The following is a 24,397-nucleotide window of genomic DNA, read 5'->3' as shown; positions in this document are numbered from 1 at the left end:
TTTGCTGTTTGAGACACCAACTATGTATTTTAATCTTTTAGTTCTAAGAAATTTTAATTACACAAACCAGCTTTCCTACAGGTCTGCCTGGAAATGCAATTCCGGTATTCTGAGTTAGGATCAAGGAATGTAAGCCATTTCAAGAGGGGGGACGGCCGGAGTTGGAAGTGAGGGACACAAACCGTTAAAACAAATTAAAGCTTTACTTAAGAGAAATGGAGGAGGCAGTAACTCAGTCACATGTTCATTAATGCTTACTACATACTTCTACTTCTCCCACTGTTCTAAGACCTAAAAAGATTTTGAGGCTGACATGTTAACAAAACACTGCTTTAAAAGAAGAGAGGACTATAAAGAAAGATAAAACCATCACTCTTAATGCTTGAGCTTCCAAATTTCTAATTAAAAATACATATGAAACAAGTAGAGAAGAATTTAGATAAAAGATGAATTAAAGCCATATCTCACTCCTTGTAAAAATAAATAAATAAATAAATAAAGAATCCAAATTAGCACAGCCAGGGGTATAAACCCTATCAAATACTGCTGAATTATTAATCAGTCCAACACCTATAAACCTAAAAGGAAAACTTACAAAGTAAGAGCCTCAATAGTTAGGCAGAGCTGCCAACATAGGTACCATGTAATCTAGGTCAATACTGTTTCAGTATTTTATTTTATTTTTTTAAAAGATTTTATTTATTTATTTAATAGCGAGCGACCGCAAGAGAGGGAACACAAGCAGGATGAGTGAGAGAGGGAGAAGAGGGCATCCTGCCAAGCTGGGAGCCCGATGTGGGGCTTGATCCCAGGACCCTGAGATTGTGAGCTGAGCTGAAGGCAGACACTTAATGACTGAGCCACCCAGGTGCTCCCTGTTTCAGTATTTTAAAAGATACACTAACCAGCCAGATTAATAAAGTGTTAAAGAAAAAGGGAGGGGGCACATATTACTGTAAGCTGCTCACATACAGTAAGTAATATTGGTACAAAACACTGCTTCCAACTGGAAATCCCAGTACTTTACAGCCTTGACCACAGGAGGAGATGGCAATGAACTTATTACAGGTATTTCTACACATGATGCCTATACCATGTTCCTTTACTTCAGGGCACCATTAATTTTCAAAAATAAAAGTGAAAAAATATCTATTAAATCAACGAAGATCACGTCTTCATCACTATACACTTATTAACAGGCTGAACTACCCAATAAAGGTTTTAAAGCTTATTTTCAGCAATTCTACTTAAAGATGATGAGAATGAAGTCACACCTGGGGCTCAAACCTGGAACAACTGCACCTCTTCATTTTCTTTTTCTGTTACAAGGAATGACTTATTAACAGACTAAACCTTTTCTAGGAACAAACAAGAAAGCTCAACACCAAGGCAGTAAAATATCAACTACTGAGAGGCAAAGATCCCAGAGATAAGCAAGAAGAAATGAGTGTGACCATCTCTGCTTTTCACCTCAAGGCACTGTCCAAGATGCAAGGCAATAAGTTAAATGGTAAAGGAACTGAGTAGCACTCCTGCCGGTGTTACAGCACTAAGTGGCAACAATGGAGTTCAGAGAACACCAAGGAAAAGTGACACTAGCAGATACTGGTGCTTTCAGAACAAGGGTGAACCCTAAAAGGACCAGTCCTCACAAAGACTTAAGCCCAAATTCAAATCAGCTTAACTCCTGCCAGGATAAAGATGATTTGACTTCCACCTCCTCTGCCTACCAAAAGTGGAAGTCAGTTCTGGAGTGAAAAAAAGACTCCATCCAAACACTCAAAATACCTCTATAGTTTTTTCACATTCAATGCCCAGCATCCAACTAAAAATACCAGACGTACTAGCAGACAAAGCCACAAAACAATGCAGCTACACATCTTAAGCATGGGGTGTGTGTATGATGGGTGGCAGGGCGGGAAGGAGAGGGGGACGTGAGGGGTGTGAGGGGTGGGGGTGAGGGGAGAAGAGCCAATGTTAGCACTGCAAAAAAATCCTTCAAAACTGAAGATCCAAAAAACAAAACAAAACAAACTGAAGGGCCAATTAAGAGATTTCAGAGAAGAAATACAAGCTTATCCATTTTCCTATTATGTAACCTAGGACAAATTTCTTAGCCATAACTTAGGTCACAATTTTGTGATCTTTACGAGAGAGATGACAGTAGTCACCCACCGCCAGTCCCCACTAAGAGTGCTATGCATTGTAAATGACAGAATACACGTATGTATGTGGAAAAAAACAGAACAAAACACACTATCATCCTAGGAGTATGTCCTTCCTAAAAGATGACAACAGTCTAAAAGCAAAAACTTGACCACATAAAAACAATGACCACAGTACTGAAAATGGAAACAAAATATCAGAGTACATCTACACATGGCTTGCCATGTGGCCTTTCTATTTGTAGGGACGTCTGGGTGGCACAATCAGTTAAGTGTCTGCCTTGGGGCTCAGGTCATGATCCTTGGTTTCTGGGATGGAGTCCCGGGTCAGGATCCTTGCTCAGTGGGGAGCCTGCTTCTCTCTGCTTCTACCTGCCACTCTGCCTGCTTGTGCTCTCTCACTCTCTCTCTGATAAATAAATAAATAAATAAAATCTTAAAAAAAAAAAAAAAATGTATTTGTAGCTTAGTGCATGGAAAAAATTCAAGTCACTGAACAGAATTATGTGAAACATGATCTCACTTAGGCGTAACTGAAGATAAATACCTCTAAGTACATATAAATGCACAGAAGCTCCTAATATGGTCATTTATTCTTTTTTTTTTAAAGCTCTTAAACTTATCTGATAACTCAAAGATAAGCCAGACATTTGCAGATCAACCAGTTTTAAATATGGGTCTTAATAAATGCAGAAGCTTATAAATATTAAAAACAGACTTACTGAATTACTAGCATTCAGTTCAGACAACTATTTTTTTTTTTTTTAAAGATTTTATTTTTTTGTTGGAGAGAGAGAGCGCGGCAGGCAGAGGGAGAAGCAGACTCCCAGCTGAGCAAGGAGCCCAATGGGGGACTGGATCCCAGGACCCTGGATCGTGACCTGAACCAAAGGCAGATGTTTAACTGACTGAGCCACCCAGGCGTCCCCAATTCAGATGTTTTTTTCAACTTACATCTTTATTCTTGGTCACAACGTTGCTAAATAATGACCTGTCAATGACACCATTATTTCTCTTCTGACTTAAACGAAGACCAAAGAGAGTTCGAACTTCGTTTTCATCTGGATTGTAGGACTGATCCATCTAAAATAAAAATTTAGAGTCAGAATCAATATGTCTACAACTTTCAACATTTTTCACTTAATTTATGTACAAAAAAATCATCACAGTAAGGTTATATGCATTTTTTTCTAACTTAAGCCTGTGTAAGATCACTTCAGTAAAGGTACAATAGAATGGTCAGTTACTAGTATTTTGTTCTAAAAAATTTGAGCGGTTTACAATCCTGTGGTGTTTTCTAACAACATACATATTAAAACAGTAATTCCAAGGACAGCATTTCTGGTTATACCAACTGAAAGCACTGTATCTTACTTTTGGAAGATCAGCGGATAAAAACAAATTTGCCAAAAAAACAAACAAAAAAACAGGTAGTAGCATAAAAAATAAATTCTAATTTTCCCTTTTTTCTAATAATCTATTATAAAATACAGAGTAAACACCTGAATTAAATAGTTAAAAGGGGGAAAGCAACATTTGCAATCAAGGTCTTTGTTACTTGAAAGGGAATATATGTTGTTGTTGTTTTTTAAGTAATCTCCACCCAAACGTAGAATTCACAATCCTGAGATTAAGAGACAGCTGTTCTACTAACTGAGCCAGCCCTGGCATCCCAGGAATATATGTCATTTGTTGCTATCTTCCTCTCACAAATTTTGAACTGAAAAGGTATCAAGACATGAGAATAATCTACGTAAGACCACTCTCTCCCTAGATATTATTCTAAACTTCACAATATCTCTTAATTTATTCTTTAAAGGATCTCTGACTTAGAAAGCTCTGATTCTGTAACTTATAAGCAAGCCCTCATAATTAATTCTTCCTAATTTGTACTTTCTTGAATTCCAAAATGTTCCGTTTTCTTCCGTATTATCAAATTTCTAAAACTGGGATGTGCTCTCCTTATTAACTGATGTCAAAAAAAACTTATAGCCAGAGAGAGGAATAAAGCTATTCCAAAGCTATAATTATGTGTCCATGTGCATTTGGCTAAACTCTCAAATAATGTATTGGGGAAGGCCCGGTGTAGTCTTTTAACATCTTCAAATGTAATGCTGTCAGGTGCTGAAGAGGTCACGATGAGTTCAAAGTTTGGAAAACAATCTCCATGATGACATATGTAAGTATTAAAAAGAGCTTTAAGTACTTAATACCCTTAAAAAAGACCACTGGATTAAGAAACTGAAGAATACAGCCTCTGCTGACTGAAGGGCTGAACTTAAATGAAGGGCCTTAACAGAAAAGTATGTATACTTAATGTAGTATTTTTCTTCTCCCTTGAAAAGCTGACACTGAATTTGTGGTGTATCATACAACTAGTAGTATCTTACAATAAAGGCTATATACGTAGAACTTCGATTATACGGAGTTATGATTCCACAAATCTTTTGACATGAGCACTTTCTGTAAAACAGTGTTATGAATTTTTATTTTAATTCAAATAACTCTGCTTTATCCATTTATAATCTTAGACAATGGGCTAGTTTCCCTAATAGAAAAGAGCTGGTCAAAATCAGGAAAAATCTCAACAATTAATCAGAAAAATAGGCAAAGAATATGGTCAGATACTTCATAAAAAGGAATTAAAAATACTCCTAAATATGAAAAGATGTTCACCGCACACATAATGGGAAATTAAGCTGCAATAAGATGTCATTTTATCTATCATATTAAGATGAGAAAGTTAAAGGACACGATGAATGGTAAAGTTATTAGGAAATCAGCATCCTTAACATTCCCATTAAGACGTAAAACTTGTTGCAACACCCTCAAAGAGGAATAGGACCTATCAAAACTACCAATACCCACTGATTGCCACCCGGTTCTAATTCACTGCAGGGTGTGTGCAGTAGCTAAAGACTGGTGACTGCCTACACAAGCTACACAGACATGGGGCAAGCTTCCAAGATGGTGAAACTATATGCATTTGTACTAGTGGGAAAAAAACAACATAAAAGGAAAAAGAAATACAAATACTTGCTGTAAAGTATCAAATATTTCAGGAAGGATGAGCAAGAAATTAAAAATATTAGTTACTTTTAAAGACATTAACGGTAGCAGAAGGGAAGGATGGGGAAACTTTTCATCAAATAACATTAATACCTTTTGAACAGGAAACCATGTATAGGTATTAACTATTTTCTTAAAAATTTAAAATTTGAAACCAAAAGTAAGGAAGCTCTCCTCACCTACAACCTGAAAATTAACAGTAAGGAAAAAGAAAACTATAGGATTTAGAATTAAAGAAACCACAGTAAAAAAGGATAAATTAAAAGGTTGTCATCATAAAAGGGTAAAAACGGGGAAAAAGCAACACAAAACAGAAGAGCAAATTACTGTTTTTTTTTTTTTTTTTAAAGATTTTTATTTATTTATTTATTTGACAGAGAGAGAGATCACAAGTAGGCATAGAGGCAGGCAGAGAGAGAGAGAGAGGAGGAAGTAGGCTCCCTGCTGAGCAGAGTGCCTGATCCCAGGACCCTGAGATCATGACCTGAGCCGAAGGCAGCGGCTTAACCCACTGAGCCACCCAGGTGCCCGAGCAAATTACTGTTTTAAACATGAATTAAACTAACCTGAAGAACACAGTAGTTTCCATTTTTTTTTTTAGAAAGTATTTTCAAAGCTTCATCTTCATATCCTGGGGCAACAATACCATCAGATACCTATAAATATATTCAACATTAATTTCTACTTTCAAAAATTAGGGAACACTTCTTAACCAATCTAAGCACAACTGTCTGTCTTAATGCAGCAGTATTTTCCTGTTTCTACCTCCAACAGATATATTAAAAACTACACTCGGAAAAGATAAGCCCATGTTAGAATACAGCTTTGTACAGTTAACCTTATCTCATTTGCTATCCTTTCATGGTTTCTGGCTGTTTCAGTTTTAACTAAGAATATATAAACAATTCACTCTAATACATGTACCTTAGGAAGAAAAATGATTTCTCACTATTCTGCTCATGGAGTGGTGTTTTGCACCAGAAAAAGCATGTTCTAGTCGTCCCCACTCTGCCAGTACCAGGCAAAATTAACTTAGGCAAAGCTAAGTCCACAAGAGCAAGACATGGGGATCAGATTACATCTCCACTAATAACCTTAGGCAAGGCAAGTACCTCAGCAGCAAGTCAAAGGGATCAGATTTAACATCTCTGAAAGACAGACAAGTCAAAGTTCCTACTACAGAGCCTTGTCCTACATCATAAAACGCAGCAGGTCAGCTTCACTGTGGGTGGAGATGGTAGAGGTCATGGGAAGAATCTCTAAAGCAACTATATTATCAAGGCCTTGTAGCCTTCAGTTTTACCTATTTGTTTTCCCTCCAAGCTAATCTAAGCTACCTTCTTTTGTCTTTCTGCCTCCTCGCCCCAAAATCCCACCCTTCTGGAATGCTTGTTTGGTACTCAACTGATGGGGTTAGTTTTTCAGAGTAGTTTATTATCTTCACCTACACAAGTCTTCTATAACAAACCTACAAAGGTTTACGGTTAAGGTTATTACATATCTAAGATAGCATCTCAGAATAATAATTTTGGAATTATTAAGAAATAAATAATTTAGAAATAATAATTTTGGCATTAAGATAATGACTACTAGAAAATTTAAAAAACCCTATTTTAATTAAAACATAATCGCAAAATATCCATTTGAAACATACACTAAACCTCAGAATTACAATTCAGTCAAGGATTCATGTTCTACATAAATTATAAACATGTTAAACAATAAATTTAATTTATAAATGGTATAAATAAATATTGTAAGTTATGCTTTCAATGAATCAATACTAGGAATAAGTAGAGCTTTACTCAGTTATGGATGGATCAATACTCAAGAATGTTCACTAACCTCTCTGGAGATAATTTTGGCAGTAGGAACATCACAAACATCAGATAATGCAACAAAGTCACCAAATGAAGACATCCTATCAGCCCCTATAAATAAAAATCAAAATGAGGTATACGTTACAAATAGCTCTGCAAAGCAAAAGATGTTTAAACAAACCCCAATGTGATCATATAAAATCCATTTCTCTAAACAGAACTTTACTGTATTATGTAAGATCTAAATAACAGATTAGTAAGTCATTTAACTGAAATAATCACAACAAAGTATTCTTTAATTTTACCCTCTAGGCAAACTTCTGGAAGAGCATGATAACAACTACATTTTAAGTTTTGCAGGCACCTGGTCTGTTACACCTACTCAGCTCTGCAGTTGTAGAAATTGGCCACATCAACAAAGGGACATGGCTCTATTCCAATCAAACTGTATTTACAAAAACAGGTGGCAGGTTGGATTTATTTAGCACATGTGCCACAGTATGCTAACCCCTACTGTGGAAGGTCAGTGGTGCTATCAAGTTTCTTGATGATCTTCTGAAAATGTTACAATAATATTCACAGGTTATTAACCTCATGAATTAGATATTCCTGACATATATAAAATACAACTCTAACCATATTCACTACAGTTAAAAATAACCTCATAGGGGCACCTAGGTGGCTCAGAGGGTTAAGCCTCTGCCTTTGGCTCAGGTCATAGTCTCAGGGTCCTGGTATCAAGCCCCGCATTGGGCTCTCTGCTCAGCAGGGAGCCTGCTTCCCCCACCCACCTGCCTCTCCGCCTACTTGTAATCTGTCTAATAAATAAAATCTTAAAAAAAACCCAAACACATAATTTTAGTCATATACTAAATAATACAAATGCTTTTAATAACCCAATGTGAAATCAGATGCACCAAATTCTAATTGTATTTCCATTTATTACATGAAAATAAAAATTTCTAAACGAATTTATTCCAAGGCACTCATATAGTCATTTCCTAAGTATTACAAAAAACAAATTAAAAATAATGTGAAATCTGAAACAAAGGATATACCACTTTATTCTACTTAGGATAAAATATTCTTTTCTCTCTTTTAAGAACAAACAAGAACCCTATTACTCTTCTGACCTCTTGCTCTTGCATATGCAGTTGATATGGGTGTAAGCGTTTTATACAGATCATAGACCATGCAGACTTTGGCCTCGTCTTCACTGAGTGGAATTCCAACAGCAGCACCTGGTACAGAAAACCATAAATAAACCTCCAAGTCTCAAGTTACTACTTATCCTCTCCTAAATCAAGACAACACTTTTCTTAACATCTAGTCTATGCAGCATAATTTCTTGTGCCTGTGCCAAATTAAACAAACATCTGGCCAGATAATTAAACATCAAAAATAACAGTTTCAGGGGAGGGGAGAATCTTTTCTCTCTGGCTTCCAGAAACAACTACTGTCTGAGTCCACCAGAACCATGCATGTATACAAAGCTAGTTTACTTCACTAAGGACTCTCTCTCTACCCTGCTTGATATCACATACCATTTATTTCTTCCCTGTTTACATCAATTCAATATCAAATAAACATCAAAGAACTATGTAACAGAGTTGACTTAGACATAGAAGCAAAACATATCTCATACAATGGCTATAAGAAGTTACAGATAAGGTGTCACAACAACAACATCCTTAGGTCTACTCAGTTTCATTTTCAACCATGTGGAAAAATACTTAGTCATACTGAATTAAGCCACTTTACTTTATTTTTTATACCTTTCCACTGCAAAAAAGTGATTTCCTGATCCTATCTCACAGTAATATTATACAGTTACATATATGTAAATAACACGTTACTATCAGATTTTATCATATTACTACATTAAAACTGTCCACAAAAATGATTTGAGACTTTAGAGAATGTCTATATTCACAGTAGAACATGTCAATTCTTTCTAAAATCAAAAAGAAGGCATTTTGAACAGATCCAGAGCATTCCAGAGAGTAGTGCTTTACCTGCTGGGCTGACATGTTTGAAAGAGGCAGCAGCTGGAATGCCTAAAGCTTCTTTGAGTTCCTTCACCAGCTGCCAGGCATTCAAAGCATCACACAAGTTTATAAATCCAGGGGCTCCATTTAGAACTACATATAGAAACATTATATAACACATCATCAAGAAGGATCAATAAAATCAGATATATGTACATTTTTTAAAAAAACATGCCAAGATTGCACAAGTATGTTTTCAGAAAGTGTAATTAAGAGATAAATACATGTACACAAACACAAATAACTTGATGAAAAAAGAATAAAACACCAGAGCCTAAGCCCGGCCTCACCAAAAAAGAAAAGAAAAAAAAAATACACACACCCCCTCTCTCTCTCACACACACACATACACATACATATATGCTACTGGAGAAACCAACTCCAGCCAATCTAGAAATAAACCAATAGATAACTCAGGAACGGGAGAAAGAATGACAAGACCAGTGATCATCAGGGATCCACTTCACCACAGAACTAAGAACACAATCGTGGCAATTATAGACAACATAAAATCTAAGTTATAAAACTTATCAATAGAAGGATATTAGTAACTGTGGGTGGGGGGCGCCTGGGTGGCTCGGTGGGTTAAAGCCTCTGCCTTCGGCTCAGGTCATGATACCAGGGTTCTGGGATCGAGCCCCGCATCAGGCTCTCTGCTTGGCGGGGAGCCTGCTTCCTCCTCTCTCTCTGCCTGCCTTTCAGCCTACTTGTGATCTCTGCCTATCAAATAAATAAAAATCTTAAAAAAAAAAAAAAAAAAACCTGTGGGTGGAAGAAAATAAGGGGAAGAAATGAGTTGGATTTTTCCTCCTTTATACCAGACTTAGTAGGCTCTGCCTAAAGTCGAAAGACACTTAAAAAGATTACAACCTCCAACTTTCTCATTGCCTACTTTCTTAACAATGGCAGGATTTTTTAGGAGCTATTATCTCTTGTGAATAAATTATAAACTCTGCACATACAAAAAATTTGTAACTGCATTTCCTTTGTGTTATCTTGGATAGTGCATACTTTTAAAAATAAACTTCGCCAAATACCTACTGAGTGCCTACCACAAAGTTGGGCACTGTTTTAGGTACTGGAGATATTACCAACAAATAAACTAGCCCCTCCCACACAGGAGAGACATAGAAGAAACAAAACAGGCAATTAACAATAATTAATAGTAACAACAGTAATTAATAGTAAACAATAAGAAAATATTAAGTACTTAAATAAAAGAGTTAAAAACATAGCCACAGAAAAACCTGTATTGAATGTTTTTAGCAGCTTTATTCATAATTGTCAAAAACTGTATTTCTATTTCTGATGTCTTTCAAGAAATGAATGGATAGGGGCGCCTGGGTGGCTCAGTGGGTTAAAGCTTCTGCTTCCGGCTCAGGTCACAATCTCAGGGTCCTGGGACTGAGCCCCGCCACTGGGCTCTGTGCTCAGCAGGGAGCCTGCTCCCACCACCCCCTGCCTGCCTCTCTGCTACTTGTGATCTCTGTCAAATAAAGAAAGAAAGAAAGAATGAAAGAAGTGAATGGATCAACTAGGGTATATCCATGTATAACGGAATATTATTAAACAGGAAAAAGAAAAGAGCTTTCAAGCCACGAAAACCATGGAGGAACCTTAAATGCATATTGCTAAATGAAACAAGCCAGTGTGAAAATGCTATATACTATATGATTCCAACATTATGACACTATGAAAACAGTAAAAATATAAGTTGCTGCAGTTGTCAAGGAGACAGAATACAGCGAATTTTTAGGGAGTGAAGCTATTCTGCACGATACCATCAAGGTAGATAGAAGACATTACATATGTCAAACCCCAAAGAATATACAACACAAAGAGTGAGTCTTAATGTAAACAACGGACTTTAGTTAATAATGAATCACTACTGGTTCATCAATTTTAATAAATGTACCATATTAATGCAAGATATTAAAAGGGGAAACTGGGGGGCACCTGGGTGGCTCAGTGGGTTAAAGCCTCTGCCTTTGGCTCGGATCATGGTCTCAGGGTCCAGGGATCGAGTCTCACATCTGGCTCTGTGCTCAGCAGGGAGCCTGCTTCTCCCCTCCCCCTCTCTGCCTACTTTTGATCTCTGTCCAATAAAATCTTAAAAAAAAAAAAAAGGCGGGGGGGACTGGGGAGAGGAGATCAAGAGGGAGGGAATGTCTGGGAACTCTGTACTTTCTGAGATATTTTTTCTGTAAATCTAAAACTACTTTATAAAGTCTATTATAAAAAACAAGGGGAGGGGCGCCTGGGTGGTTCAGTGGGTTAAGCCTCTGCCTTCAGCTCAGATCATGATCCCAGGGTCCTGGGATCGAGCCCCACATCGGGCTCTCTGCTCAGCAGGGAGCCTGCTTCCTCCTCTCTCTCTGCCTGCTTCTCTGCCTACTTATGATCTCTGTCTGTCAAATAAATAAATAAAATATTAAAAAAACAAACAAAAACAAAAACAAGGGGATGCCTGGATGGTTAAGCATCCAACTCTTTTAAAAAATTTTTTACTTATATTCAATTTAATTAACATATACTATATTATTTTATATACATATAGTACATTATCATGTACTGTATTGTATTAGTTTCAGAGACAGAATTTAGTGATTCACTAACCACACAGAATACTCAGTACTCATTACTTCAAGTGCCCCCCTTAATCTTCATCACCCAGTTACCCCATCCCCCTACCCACCTCCCTTCCAGCAATCCTCAGTTTCCTACAGTTAAGTGTCTTTCATGGTTTGCCTCTGTTTTTGTCTTATTTTATTTTTCCTTCCCTTTCCTTATGTTCATGTTTTGTTTCTTAAATTCCATGAGTAAAATCATATTTTGTCTTTCTTGGACTTATTTCATTTAGCATAATACCCTCTAGTTCCAACCATGTCATTGTAAATGGCCAAGATTTTGTTCTTTGTTATGACTGAGTAATATTCCACTGGATGTGTATATGCCTAACTCGTGATTTCAGCTCAGGTCATGATCTCAGGGTCATGGGATTGAGCCCTCCATCGGGCTCTGCATTCAGTGGGGAGTCTGCTTCTTTCTCTCTCTCTCTGCCCCTCTCCCCAGCTCGTGCGGGGAGTCTTTGTAATTAAGTCTTAAAAAAAGACTTGTAAGTCCACTGTTGATGGGAATGCAAGTTGGTGCAGCCACTTTGGAGAACAGTGTGGAGATTCCTCAAGAAATTAAAAATTGAGCTTCCCTATGACCCTGCCATTGCACTACTGGGTATTTACCCCAAAGATACAGATGTAGTGAAAAGAAGGGCCATCTGTAACCCAATGTTTATAGGAGCAATGGCCACGGTCGCCAAACTGTGGAAAGAACCAAGATGCCCTTCAAAGGACGAATGGATAAGGAAGATGTGGTCCATATACACTATGGAGTATTATGCCTCCATCAGAAAGGAGGAATACCCAACTTTTGTAGCAACATGGACGGGACTGAAGGAGATGATGCTGAGTGAAATAAGTCAAGCAGAGAAGAGTCAATTATCATATGGTTTCACTCATTTGTGAAGCGTAACAAATAACATGGAGGACATGGGGAGATTGAGAGAAGGGAGTTGAGGGAAATTGGAAGGGGACATGAACCATGAGAGACTATGGACTCTGAAAAACAATCTGAGGGTCCTGAAGGGGTGGGGGGTGGGAGGATGGGGGAACCAGGTGGTGGGTATTAGGGAGGGCACGGATTGCATGGAGCACTGGGTGTGGTGCATAAATAATGAATACTGTTACGCTGAAAAGAAAAAAAAAAGACTTTTAAGTCAATCTTAAAAAAAATAAAAGTACCTAAAAAAACAGTTCCTTTGACTAACACCAATGAAAGAGCTTTGAAAATGAAAAACAAGGGAAATGAAAGTACATGGAAGTATTTCTTGCCTCAGAATCTAAATGAGAAATAGTATAAGCAGGAAATAACAGCAGATAAAATAGCAGAATTTCCTGTTTTAATAAATTCTAAAAGTAAAAATTCATGCAAAACGTCTGACTATTCCTTCAATAAATACTTAGGGAACACGTCAAGCAACATTCTAAGTACTGAGAATGCAGCAATGAACAAAGAAGCAATGAACAAAGACTGACAAGGCTTCTGCTCTCAGGGAAAGATAATCAAATGGGAGAGGACTAAGACATAAATAAATGCAGCAAAGTAGTGTTGTGATAAAAGTGTGATGGGCAGCTACTTCAGTCTAGGTGATCACAGAAAGCTTCTCCGGGGAAGGGACTTAAAGCTGAGATCTGAATGACAAGGGAGTGAGACCTTGAAGACCACAGGAAAGGCCACAGACACTGGGCCTGCTGACCAAAAGGAAAACAGGCCCCGGGGGTGCAGTGGAGAGGGGATGGTTATCAAGGAAGAACAGTCAGATAACAGTGTCTGCAGGGCACGCAGAGGCATTTAAGTGGGAGGGAAAGCCAAAGGATGGTTTCAGGGCTACCATCATTCGATTTACATGTTTATGATTCCTCTGCTGTGAATAGAAGACAGTAAAGCAGAGAGCAGTTAGACTACTGCAGTCTGGGAGACGTTGGGGGTCACTGTGCAGACTTCCATGGTGTTAGAAAAGATTCAAAATGTATCTGAAATAGAGAAAAAATAGAACTTGATCCAGCAAATGAGAAGGGGAAGGAGTATTTCAGATTCTCCTCAAATCTGACATTGCTCCCTGCTCCTCCTCTCCCTCAGTTGCTAACAAGGAGAAGAGACCCGAGTACCTACATCTTCCCACCACCAAATGTACCGACCAGTGCGCTCTGTTTTTGCCTTCACAATACATGAAGAAAGCTGTCCCTGCTGTCACCCAAGGCCAGTCCTCCTACCAATGCTTGGGCCTTCAAAACCTTCGTACCCAAAACCCTCTCCCTGCCCTGTGCACCCATTACACACCCCCCACCCCAAGAGTAAAAGAGAACAAAAGAGTGAAAAGTCTCTTAATTCTATAGACCCTTGGAAGTCCTAATTAACTTTTCTGTCCAAAGAATTACCTTTATTATTGTTATTTCCTAACCTCACATTCCTAAATTTGGCCCACTTCAGTGGGACTTCCAGGTCCATCATTCCAAGGTAACTGTTCTTGCAATTTTTCTCAGATTAAACAGTCACTTTTCTGTTCTCAGTAGCATTCCAAACCAGTTGAAACGCTGCAGGTTTTCCGGCCTTGTTTTCCTCTGCTGGTTCCTCCACTGCTTAACCTCAGTCTATGAAATCTCCTTCCTGTTCCACACCTCTAAAAAAATCATTCACATGCCAAAGACATTCCAAACTCTACCTCCACCCTGACCTCTCTCCAGAACCCCTAATTATCTCAACAGTTTTCATTCACAAGTCTACCTGGCACCTCATACTGCAGATGGCTATAAAAGGCATTATGTATTTTATCTTCACATTATGTAATTTATTTTATCTTCTCAACGTGAAACACATCAGATACAATAAAGAGAAAGAAACGCATAGCGCCCCCCCCACCCCCGACATAGCAAACTATGCCACGTAACACACAGCCTTTACCTGTGATGGGAAGCTTGGGCTTCAGCGTGTATAACTGGGCAGGAGTCTGATGAGGGTTCATTCCATACCTCAAAGGCATCTGAGATATTCCTTTACTATACTGTCTCCTGAAGTAATCTGAAATTGCTTCATCATATTGTGCCGTATGAGTGAAGGCCTACAAAAAGTGTAAGTTTTGTGGAACACCAGCAGCACTTACCAAAGTGGGGACAAGAGGGTTTTAGGTAGCACACAACAAACTACACTCCTTGCCCACACATGACTGTGCAGGAAAAGACACTCAATAACACTAAAAACAATGAATCATTCTCTCTGAGGCTCTTCCAATCTTTTTCTCCAAGGCTCTTTCAATCTTTTTGACGTTACCTCTGTAATATCTGGGTCTCTTCATTTATAGAAAAAGGGTAACAGCTCCAAGGAGATCTACTGAAAACTGAATACCATTTGGTTTGACACACACAGCACTGGATAAAAGTGCATCCCTACCTTCAAGGCTAACTGACGTCTGGTCTCCAAGGAGGTGTCTTTGCTGTCAGAGCTCTGCATCTCTGTGGACACAGCTGCATAGTCCTCGGGTTCACATACTACTGTCACCCGAGCATGGTTTTTGGCTGCTGCTCTCAGTAGGGTTACTCCGCCTTGTGAGAACAAAAGACAATTTGTATTTCCATATGAGCTTAACCTCCTTCAAATAAAGTCAATGTAAACATACTTCTAATTTTTGACTCAAAAAATGTAGAGAACATACCCCAGATGAATCTCTACACAAAGAAATAGCTTAGAAAATATAGACGAATTACAATTACCCCAGAACACAATCTGGGAGCAGTAATGATTTCCTGCTCCCTCAATGTTCTGATTCTTGGCGAACATCAAAACAAAATCTATTTTAAAATATAAAGAGTGTTTGGGGTGTGTGGGTGGCTCAGTTCGTGAATCTCAGGGCTGTGAGATCAAGCCTCATATCAGGCTCTAGGCTCGGGGTGGGATCTGCTTGTCCCTCTCCCCCTGCTGCTTGCGCTTGCACGCGCACGCACGCTCTCTCTCTCTCAAATACATAAAATCTTTAATAAAAAATTTAAATATTCGAAAAATAAATAAATTAAATAAAATGTAAGTAATCCTCCCGTATCAGTCTTCAAATATGGTTTTGCTGACTTACCAATATCAATCTGCTCAACAGCCTGTTCAACAGTTACATCTGGAGAAGCCACTGTCTTCACAAAGGGATACAGATTGCAGACGACAACTCTAAACCAAAAAGGAATTCAGCTGTTGTTAGAAATGCAAATTTAATGGGGTTTACATGTAAGTTAGTCACTAGCTTTAATGTGATTGAAGAGTCTAAAAACCTAAAACATAAACTATAATCCTAGCATTTTAGAATTCTAAAAAATATACTGAAATGTCAGGAACTCCCACTGTTGCATAACATAGTCAATAAAAGTGGCTTTGGGCAACAAGAACTCTCAAAACATTACTTCCTTCAAAACATACTGCAACATTACTGCCTGGGTAAACTTAGCTACCCATTATATAATTCAGCCATCAAAAAACCATACTTAACAATTTTAAAAGAAGTGCAAAATATAAGACTACAGATAACATCTTCATTTTAGAATATAATCACTTTTATCTACAACATTCAATTTTAGATTCTATTTCTGATGGGTCATGTACAATGATGAAAAATGACAGACCATTCTAGAGTGAAATATTTGTTTCTTTGCTTGTTTTGTCTTCAGAGAGATCATACACAATGATGTTAACAGGACGTCCAAAAGAGTAATTTGTAAAATACAGAACTAATATAAAATTAACAACTAGTAGAGTTCCATGCTTAGGCCTGCAATGTGAGGAGCTCTGTGGGCAAGTTCATTCCCAGGGAAATAAGCACAACTAGTAAAAACTAATTAAAACAAAACAAAACAAAACAAAACAACAGAAGAGGAACACTTGCAATGTCTACAATCCTGGTATCAAAACCAGACAAAATGTCGCAATAAAAATATAAACCAGTATCTTATGAATACTGACACAAAAATCCTCAACGAAATACTAGCAAACTGAAACCAACAAAATATAAAAAGGCACATATACTACAGCCAAATATGGCTTACCCGAGGAATGTAGGCTTAGCTTAGCATCTAAAAACCAGTTAATGTAAGAGGCCATTTCAATAAAACAAAGGACAAAAACCACCTGAGCACCTCAACAGATGCATAAAAAGCATCTGACAAAACTGAACACCCACTCATGATAAAAAGACTCAAAAAATTAATAGAAGAGAACTTGCTCAACATAATAAAAGGTATTTAAGAAAAATCCCCAAACTTACAGCTAACATTCTATTTAAAGGTGAAAGACTGAATGCTTTCCCCTAAGCTCAGGAGCAAGACAAGGATGTCTACCCTTACCACTGTACTAGAGGTTCTAGCAGGTCAATTAACAAAGCAAATTAAAAAAAAGGCATCAAGATTGGAAACGAAAAAGTAAAGCTATCTCTATTAGCCTGTGGCATGATATTGTATATAGAAAATCCTAAGGGATTTAACAAAAAAAAAAACAATTAGTACTGAGTTCAGCCAAGGTTACAGAACATATGATTAAGTGAATTTATGTACATTAGCAACGAATAACCCAAAGAGAAATTAAGAAAACAATTTTACTAAGAGTAGCATCAAAAACCACAAAAAAAAGTTAAAGAATTTAACAAAAGCATATGACTTGTATGCTAAAAAGTAGAAAACATTGTTGAAAGAAATTAAAGAAATCTAAGCAGATAGAAAGGCATCCTTGTTTACGACCAGAACACGTAATATTAGGACAGCAACCTCCTCTGAAATTGATACACAGACTGAACACAATCTCTAGGAAACTCTTATTTGACAGAGATCATAAGTAGGCAGAGAGGCAGGAAGAGGGAAAAGGGGAAGCAGGCAAGCTGCTGAACAGAAGGCCCAATGTGGGGCTCGATCCCAGGACCCTGAGATCATGACCTGAGCCAAAGGCTGTTTTTTTGCAGAAATGAGCAACCTGATCCTAAAATTCACACTGAAATGCAAAGGACCCTCAATACCCAAAACAATCTCAAAAAAGAAGTTAGAGGACTCACACTTCTCAGTTTCAGTATCGCCACAAAGATACAATGATATGGTGCCAGCATGACAGATATAGTTCAACTGTGCCAAGACCATTCAATGGGGGAAAGAAGTTTTTCAACAAATGATGCTGGGGCAAATGGACAGTCACATTCAGAAGAATGAAGCTGGACCCCCAACTCATAATAAAAAGTAACTTAAAAAAAAAAATCAGGGGTGCCTGGGTGGCTCAGAGGGTTAAGCCTCTGCCTTCAGCTCAGGTCATGATCTCGGGGTCCTGGGATCGAGCCCCGCATCTGATTCTCTGTTCAGTGGGGAGCCTCCTCTACCCCCGGCTCTCTGCCTACTTGTGATTTCTCTGCCAAATAAATAAAAATAAAATCTTTAAAAAAAAGTAAGAAAATAACAAAAATAAAGAAAAAAATCAAAGACCTAAACATAAAAACTACAACTAAAAAACTCTTACAACTTCACTATCCTGGATTATGCCATTGCTTCTTAGATACAACAAAAACATAAGCAACAAAAGAAAAATAGATAAAATGGACATTGCCAAAATTTAAAGGTTTTATGATGGTCAAAGGGCACCATAAACAAAAGATAACCCATAGAATGGGAAAAAATGAACCCTTAGAATTCAATAATAAAATGAGAAATAATAAAAAAATGGGTAAAGGATTAAAATGCACATTTCTCAACAGGTACAAAAATGGCCAATGAACATATGACAAGATGCTCAGTCACTAGGAAAGCCAGTAATAATCACAACGACATGCCAGCCATCATGGGCAAAAGATGTTGGTGGGGATGCGGAAAAACTTCCTATACCACTGTAGGCAATGTAAAATGATGCAGCACACTGGAAAATAATCTGGCAGCTGCTGGAAAGGTTAAACATACTTATCAGATGACCAGGGAATTCCACTCCTAGGTATATAACCAAGAAGAATGAAAATATATTGTCTGCACAAAAGCTTGTTACATGAATGATCATGGTTGCATTGTTTCTAATATCCAAAATGTGGAAACAATGCAAATGCCCATCAGCTGATGAACTAATAAAATGGGGTACATCCATACAATGGGTTTTCAGTAATAATAATAATAAAAAAGTGCTGAAACATTAGAACATAGATGAATCTTGAAAACAAGTAAAGGAGTCAGTCACAAAGGACCACACATTATATGATTCCACTGGTATGAAATGCTGTGTATAGATAATCCAGAGAGACAGAAAAGACTATGATCGCATAGGGTTGGAGGTTTTAGGGGAAATGAAGAATGAATGCTAATGGGTATGGGGATTTTTGGGGGAGGGGGGTGATAAATATGTTCTAATATTAACTGTGGTGATGGCTGCACAATTCTAAATATACTAATACTACTGAATTATAGATTTTAATTTGGGAAATTATATATGTGTCATATCAATGAAGTTATATACACTAAAAAGAAACTGTATTTTTATGCAAATAACTACACTGTTAATATGTACCAACATTTATGTCATAGCTTCCTTAAAAAAAGGTTCTTTTCTGGGGCACCTGGGTGGCTCAGTGGGTTAAGCATGTGCCCTTGGCTCAGGTCATGATCTCAGGGTCCTGGGATTGAGCCCCTCGTTGGGCTGTCTGTTCAGCAGGTAACCTTCTGCCTTCTCTCTCTCTGCCTGCCTCTCTATGTGGTCTCTGCCAAATAAATAAAATTTTTGAAAAAAAATTCTTTTTTTTAGTTTAATTATGAATTTTACTAATATATAATTGGCAAAATTAAAAATGCTTAAGTATGTACGAGGCACCTGGGTGGCTCAGTGGGTTAAGCCTCTGCCTTCGGCCCAGGTCATGATCTCAGGGTCCTGGGATCAAGCCCCACATCAGGCTCTCTGCTCAGTGGGGATCCTGCTTCCCCCTCCTTCTCTGCCTGCTGCTCTGCCTACTTGTGATCTCTCACCCTCTGTCAAATAAACAAATAAAATCTTTAAAAAGAAAATGCTTATGTATGTACAATGTCATACAGAGAGTATTCAACAAATGTTTATAGTGAGTGAATAGGAAACTAAAACTAATGTTAATCTTGATCTTAAAAGGGAGGGCACCAGGTCTAGCATACTTATTGTCTGATCCTTAACGTATTAAAATTTTAACTTCCAATTTTTACCTTATAAGACTGAAATCAAGTCTGGCCATGTCAGCATTATCTTCTGGGATATTACGAGCCAAGATTCCTAATATAATAAAGTTAAAGTATTAGATTCAAAAAACACATCAGAATAAGATACTTCTTTCCAACACGGTCCCACCAATCAAGTTAAAGCCTCCAATACTGCCTAATCAAGAAGACTGAAAAATAGTTAAAATTTTACAGTACGTTTTAAAAGCTCTTGTATCAGTTATTACCCCCTCTTTTTTTTTTTTTTAGATTTTTCATTTTCAAGTAATCTCTATACCCTATGTGGGGCTTGAACTCACAGCCCCAAGATCAAGAGCCATATACTCCAATGAGTCAGCCAGGTGCTCCCCCTTACTCACCTTTTTTAAAGCAACAAAACGTGAAAGAATTTTCACTTAACTGTTACCAGTTCCATGCATCTATGTATTCTCACAAGTATAAGTAAATGGCTTATCTGATGATCCTCCTCAGCGTAACACCCTTTTATTCTGCCAAATTTTACTTTAACTAGAAAATTAGCAATATACCTGTTTCTCACCATTTTTGGCTGATGTGTAATTTGTTCTCTCAGATGAGCACTATGAAAAAGAATTCCTTTAAAGTCCGTTACAAGGGGACCTGGGAAACTCAGTCAGTTGAACATCTGACTTGTGATTTCAGCTCAGGTCATGATTTCAGGGCCCTGGGACTGAGCCCCTTGTTTGGCTCATGCTCCTTGGGCAGTCTGCTTGGGATTCTCTCCTTCTGCCCCTCTCCCCACACAAGCACACCTGTGCATGCTCTCTTTAAAACAGATAAATCTTAAAGAAGTCAGTTACACTGTAATACTTTATTCTAAATTTGCACTATAATAAAAGTCTTTTCACACATGCAACTGAAATATTTTCACTAACTCCAGCAGAAAATATCACTCTAAATTAGTTATCAGGTCAGGACTAATAAAGAGGTGAGGAAAACAATGTGATTCCTTCGCATAATAAGGCAAACTAGATTTTAAACATGTTCTAATGAATTATGAATTTTAGCAGCAAATGTGATGAAACCAATATAGACTCACAGAAAATTTTCTAAGCTTATGACCTGCCTTTTTCCTCATTTATTCTACAAAATGATCAACCAAAATATTCCTGAAGACCACTGATTGTTTGAAATTGAAAAGTACCAAACACTTACCAGCATGGACGGCAGGATGCAAGGTTTTCACACGCCCCCCTAACATTTCAGGAAATCCCGTCAGCTCAGAGACATCTCTGAAAATAGATGAACAGAATATTGCTGTTTCTGCTGAACTGTCATTATACACAATTCTAAAGCAAATTTTCTATTACATCTACTGTCCTCATTTGGGAGAATTTTCCAGAGCCTGAATCTTCAGAGTTCAGAAACTAAATCATATGCCATACATTCAGTTGAGAAGTAATTTATAGTAATCTATACAAAAACCACTAAAAACATCTTTGTTTCAGAAACAGACTAAAGTAAAAACAAGCATTTATCTTCACGATTAAACAAATGTAAAGATTGCAAATCAAATGAATGGGGAAATAAGAGACTGTGTTTTAGTAAGGTGGTGTTAGTACTAAAATACTGGTTTAGCTCATATAAAAATAAATTCCCAATGAATCAAAGGTTTGAGCATTTAAAAAAAAAATCACAGAACTACCAAAATTCAATACATGAGGAATGTGCTCAAAACATTAAACAAAAGATTAGTAGATCTATGTAAAATGTTAAGTTTTACACCGAAAAAAAATTAAGCAGGAAAAAATAATTGCAAAATATGACAAAGGGTCAAACGCAAGGCAATACTTAAATATCAATTCAGATCACCACACTGGCATGAATTCCCATGCGCCCAGGTGATTTACAAGCAAATTTTAATGTCATGAAAAAATGCCAACAATGTTAGGTGAACAAAGTCAAGAAGCAAAATTATCTTCTGTATAAGCTAAAAAATAAATATGTGTTTATAAGCAATTGGAAGAAAGCACATCAACATGTTCAACAAAATTTTAAGCTATTTATTATCTTCTTTACAATTTTCACAATTTCTACAACCAACATACATGGCCTTTGTAGTAAAAAAAAAAAACAAAACCCAAAAACGAACAAATATTTTAAAGCAGCAAATTCCAATAGGGTATAGAATTTCCTGGGTAGTATCCTATTAAGACCCATTGGCAGATGACTGTATCTGACCAAGGGCTCACATATTTCCAATAAACCAAAAAACTGGTGACAGCCAGGTGTCCAATTCAAAATTCCCTTTCCCGGCATTCACGAAATAAACTCCAGTTTCTCCAAAAGAAGATAATTGCTAAATCAAAGAAGGGAGATGTACTCTTAGAATGAAAAATCAGGTGGGGTAATTAAAAAGCTTGCTGCATCTTTAGATTTCAGAATCTGCATGCAACAGGTGCAGTCTTCAGAGAATTCTGTGTGCTCACTGCTGTACAGTCACCAACTAAAATCTCATCAGTTTACCTCAGACCTCCAGGTTAACTTCCTAGCATAGAATCTTGGCTCTGCATTTTATTAGCTGTGTTAGTTGTATGAACTTGGACAAGTTATCTAACTTTTTTGTGCCTCAAGTTTCCTTTTTTATAAAGGGAGATAATAATACCTACACCAAAAAGTTGTCTTAAGGATTACGTGAGTATGTGTGTGTGTATGTGTGAACAGTTTTATACTTTAACAGGAGAGAAATACATTTACATTCCTAATTTTTAAGAAATACATAGCTACAATTGGCAAGCAAGGAGTTAGCAGAGGTACAGATCAAACAAGACTTAACAGTTTATAAATTTTTAAACTGAGGAATGGATATGCAACAGAAAGGCTCATTGTATTATTTTACATTTTATTATACCCATAATATTTCCATAATACAGTTTGGTGGAGGAAAACAGGCTACAGAAGGAGTTTGCTTAAACTGAAGGATCCAACTACTATAGCATCCAACGTGCTCCAGTCTAGATTTTGGATTCTCACTCTGCTGCTCTTCAGAAAAGACTGACCTGCCTCTCATGATTCTTACAGGGCTCTTAGGAAAACATCAAAATGATGATGCAAGAAGACTTTGGAAAATATAAAGCCTTTATTTAGTTAAGTAAGGGAAGGCATTCTTGCCATTTCAACTTGTCAAATTTAGGAAAGCTGTGTACTGCCCACAGAAGGCAGAATTATACGATTAAAAAAATCTGTCCCAGAGGGCAAGCAGCAAAATTTTTCACTGGCAACAAAAGCAGACAGATCTTTCATTTTTTTGCTGAAATAGATTTCAGGAGTGGGTGTGTCCACTGAAGTGCCACTGCCATTCATCAGAGCTGTCCTATAGCCTTTTTCATTTTCTACCCCTCAGTAGTGATTCCCTCTCCAACCAGAATGCCAGCTCTGTGAGGTCAGGAATGGCAGCCTGACACTCCTTTTGCTCATTCCTTCTTTCCATCACTTACCCAGGTAACGAACAGCTTGTGGGTTCAGACTTGTGCCTTCAAATAACTTACAGGGATAGTAAGGGAACACAGGGAGGCTTGAATCCTAACGCTGTCAACAGCTTCACTGGAGAGAACCAGTCACAGAGATCATGTGACTCATTTCACTTGAGTTTTTCTTTAATCACCAAGGGCCCTCCTCAATTAATGTGCCCTAGGAAGTGGCTGAGACGGAGGGCTCTGAAATGGGGAGTCCCGGGGTTCCAACCCCGAACTGAAGTCCTCACTGAACTGTTAATTTGAGCACAAGTTACTACAGCTCTCTGAGCCCCACCTTCCTCTTCTGTAAGGGGTGAAGCGGGGCGGGTGGGGGAAATGACGTCTCTTGCTCACTGTGCCCGGGAGACTGACTCTCCGGTGGGCTGCATCACACTGCGCTCCGACTGCACGGAGCCAAGAACTCCGCTGTGCCTTACCTGACTGCCAGGCCCGCCTCCCTCAGAGCTTTTGCAGTCCCTCCAGAGGCGATCAGATGCAAACCAACAGAAGTTAGGTTTCTGGCAAATTCCACGAGGCCCGTTTTGTCAGAGACACTAAATAAGGCTGAAACAAGACATTTTTCCTCATCACTCGCAGTACAAGACATGAAGACCTACAAGGCCTTGGGTGGTGGGGGCGGAAGGGAGGACAGTCGCGAATCTCGAGGCCATCACGGCGACCCACAGTGGCCAGGCCCAGGTTGGGGCCTCCTCCCGGGTCACACACCCGCAAGCCCAGCAAAAGCCAACGGGCCGCGGGACTCCTAGTCACGCTGCACCGCTCGGCGCCGCCATTGCGGACTCGGGACGCCCGGGGGCGGACGGGAGGGGGGGGCAGGGGCGCCGCGGGCCGGGCTCCGGGAGGGCGCGTGGGGGAAGCTCACCGAGCTGGCTGGGTGCCATGGCTGCGGGCGGCGGGGTCAGGGCCAAGCGGGGGCGGCAGCGGCAACGCCACGTGCGGAGGGGCGCCGAGTGGTAAGACGCGCGCGCGCGGGCGGGCAGGCAGCGGGACGCGGCGGGCGGTCACCTGACCTGCCAC

The 24,397-nt window shown here is 38.5% G+C and overlaps 1 protein-coding gene across 1 annotated transcript in view; it reads right to left on the bottom strand.

Moving 5' to 3' along the window:
* The window catches only part of ATIC (5-aminoimidazole-4-carboxamide ribonucleotide formyltransferase/IMP cyclohydrolase), a 30,050-nt gene extending 5,656 nt beyond the window's left edge, over positions 1-24,394 (bottom strand). The window contains exons 1-12 of the mRNA XM_032354712.1: positions 24,243-24,394; positions 23,797-23,923; positions 21,060-21,136; positions 19,875-19,941; positions 15,782-15,870; positions 15,106-15,257; positions 14,620-14,776; positions 9,070-9,195; positions 8,188-8,295; positions 7,080-7,165; positions 5,801-5,890; positions 3,120-3,248 (exon numbers count right to left, since the gene is read on the bottom strand). Coding sequence (XP_032210603.1) covers positions 3,120-3,248; positions 5,801-5,890; positions 7,080-7,165; positions 8,188-8,295; positions 9,070-9,195; positions 14,620-14,776; positions 15,106-15,257; positions 15,782-15,870; positions 19,875-19,941; positions 21,060-21,136; positions 23,797-23,923; positions 24,243-24,261 — 1,227 coding nt within the window. The 5' untranslated portion in view covers positions 24,262-24,394. The remainder of the gene's footprint in view (positions 1-3,119; positions 3,249-5,800; positions 5,891-7,079; positions 7,166-8,187; positions 8,296-9,069; positions 9,196-14,619; positions 14,777-15,105; positions 15,258-15,781; positions 15,871-19,874; positions 19,942-21,059; positions 21,137-23,796; positions 23,924-24,242) is intronic.
* Between the last annotated feature and the right edge of the window lie 3 nt (positions 24,395-24,397).

Source organism: Mustela erminea, chromosome 8 (assembly GCF_009829155.1).
Source record: "Mustela erminea isolate mMusErm1 chromosome 8, mMusErm1.Pri, whole genome shotgun sequence".
NCBI lineage: Eukaryota > Metazoa > Chordata > Mammalia > Carnivora > Mustelidae > Mustela > Mustela erminea.
The sequence above is the reverse complement of the archived record's forward strand: the minus strand, read 5'-3'. Positions and strand labels throughout refer to the sequence as shown.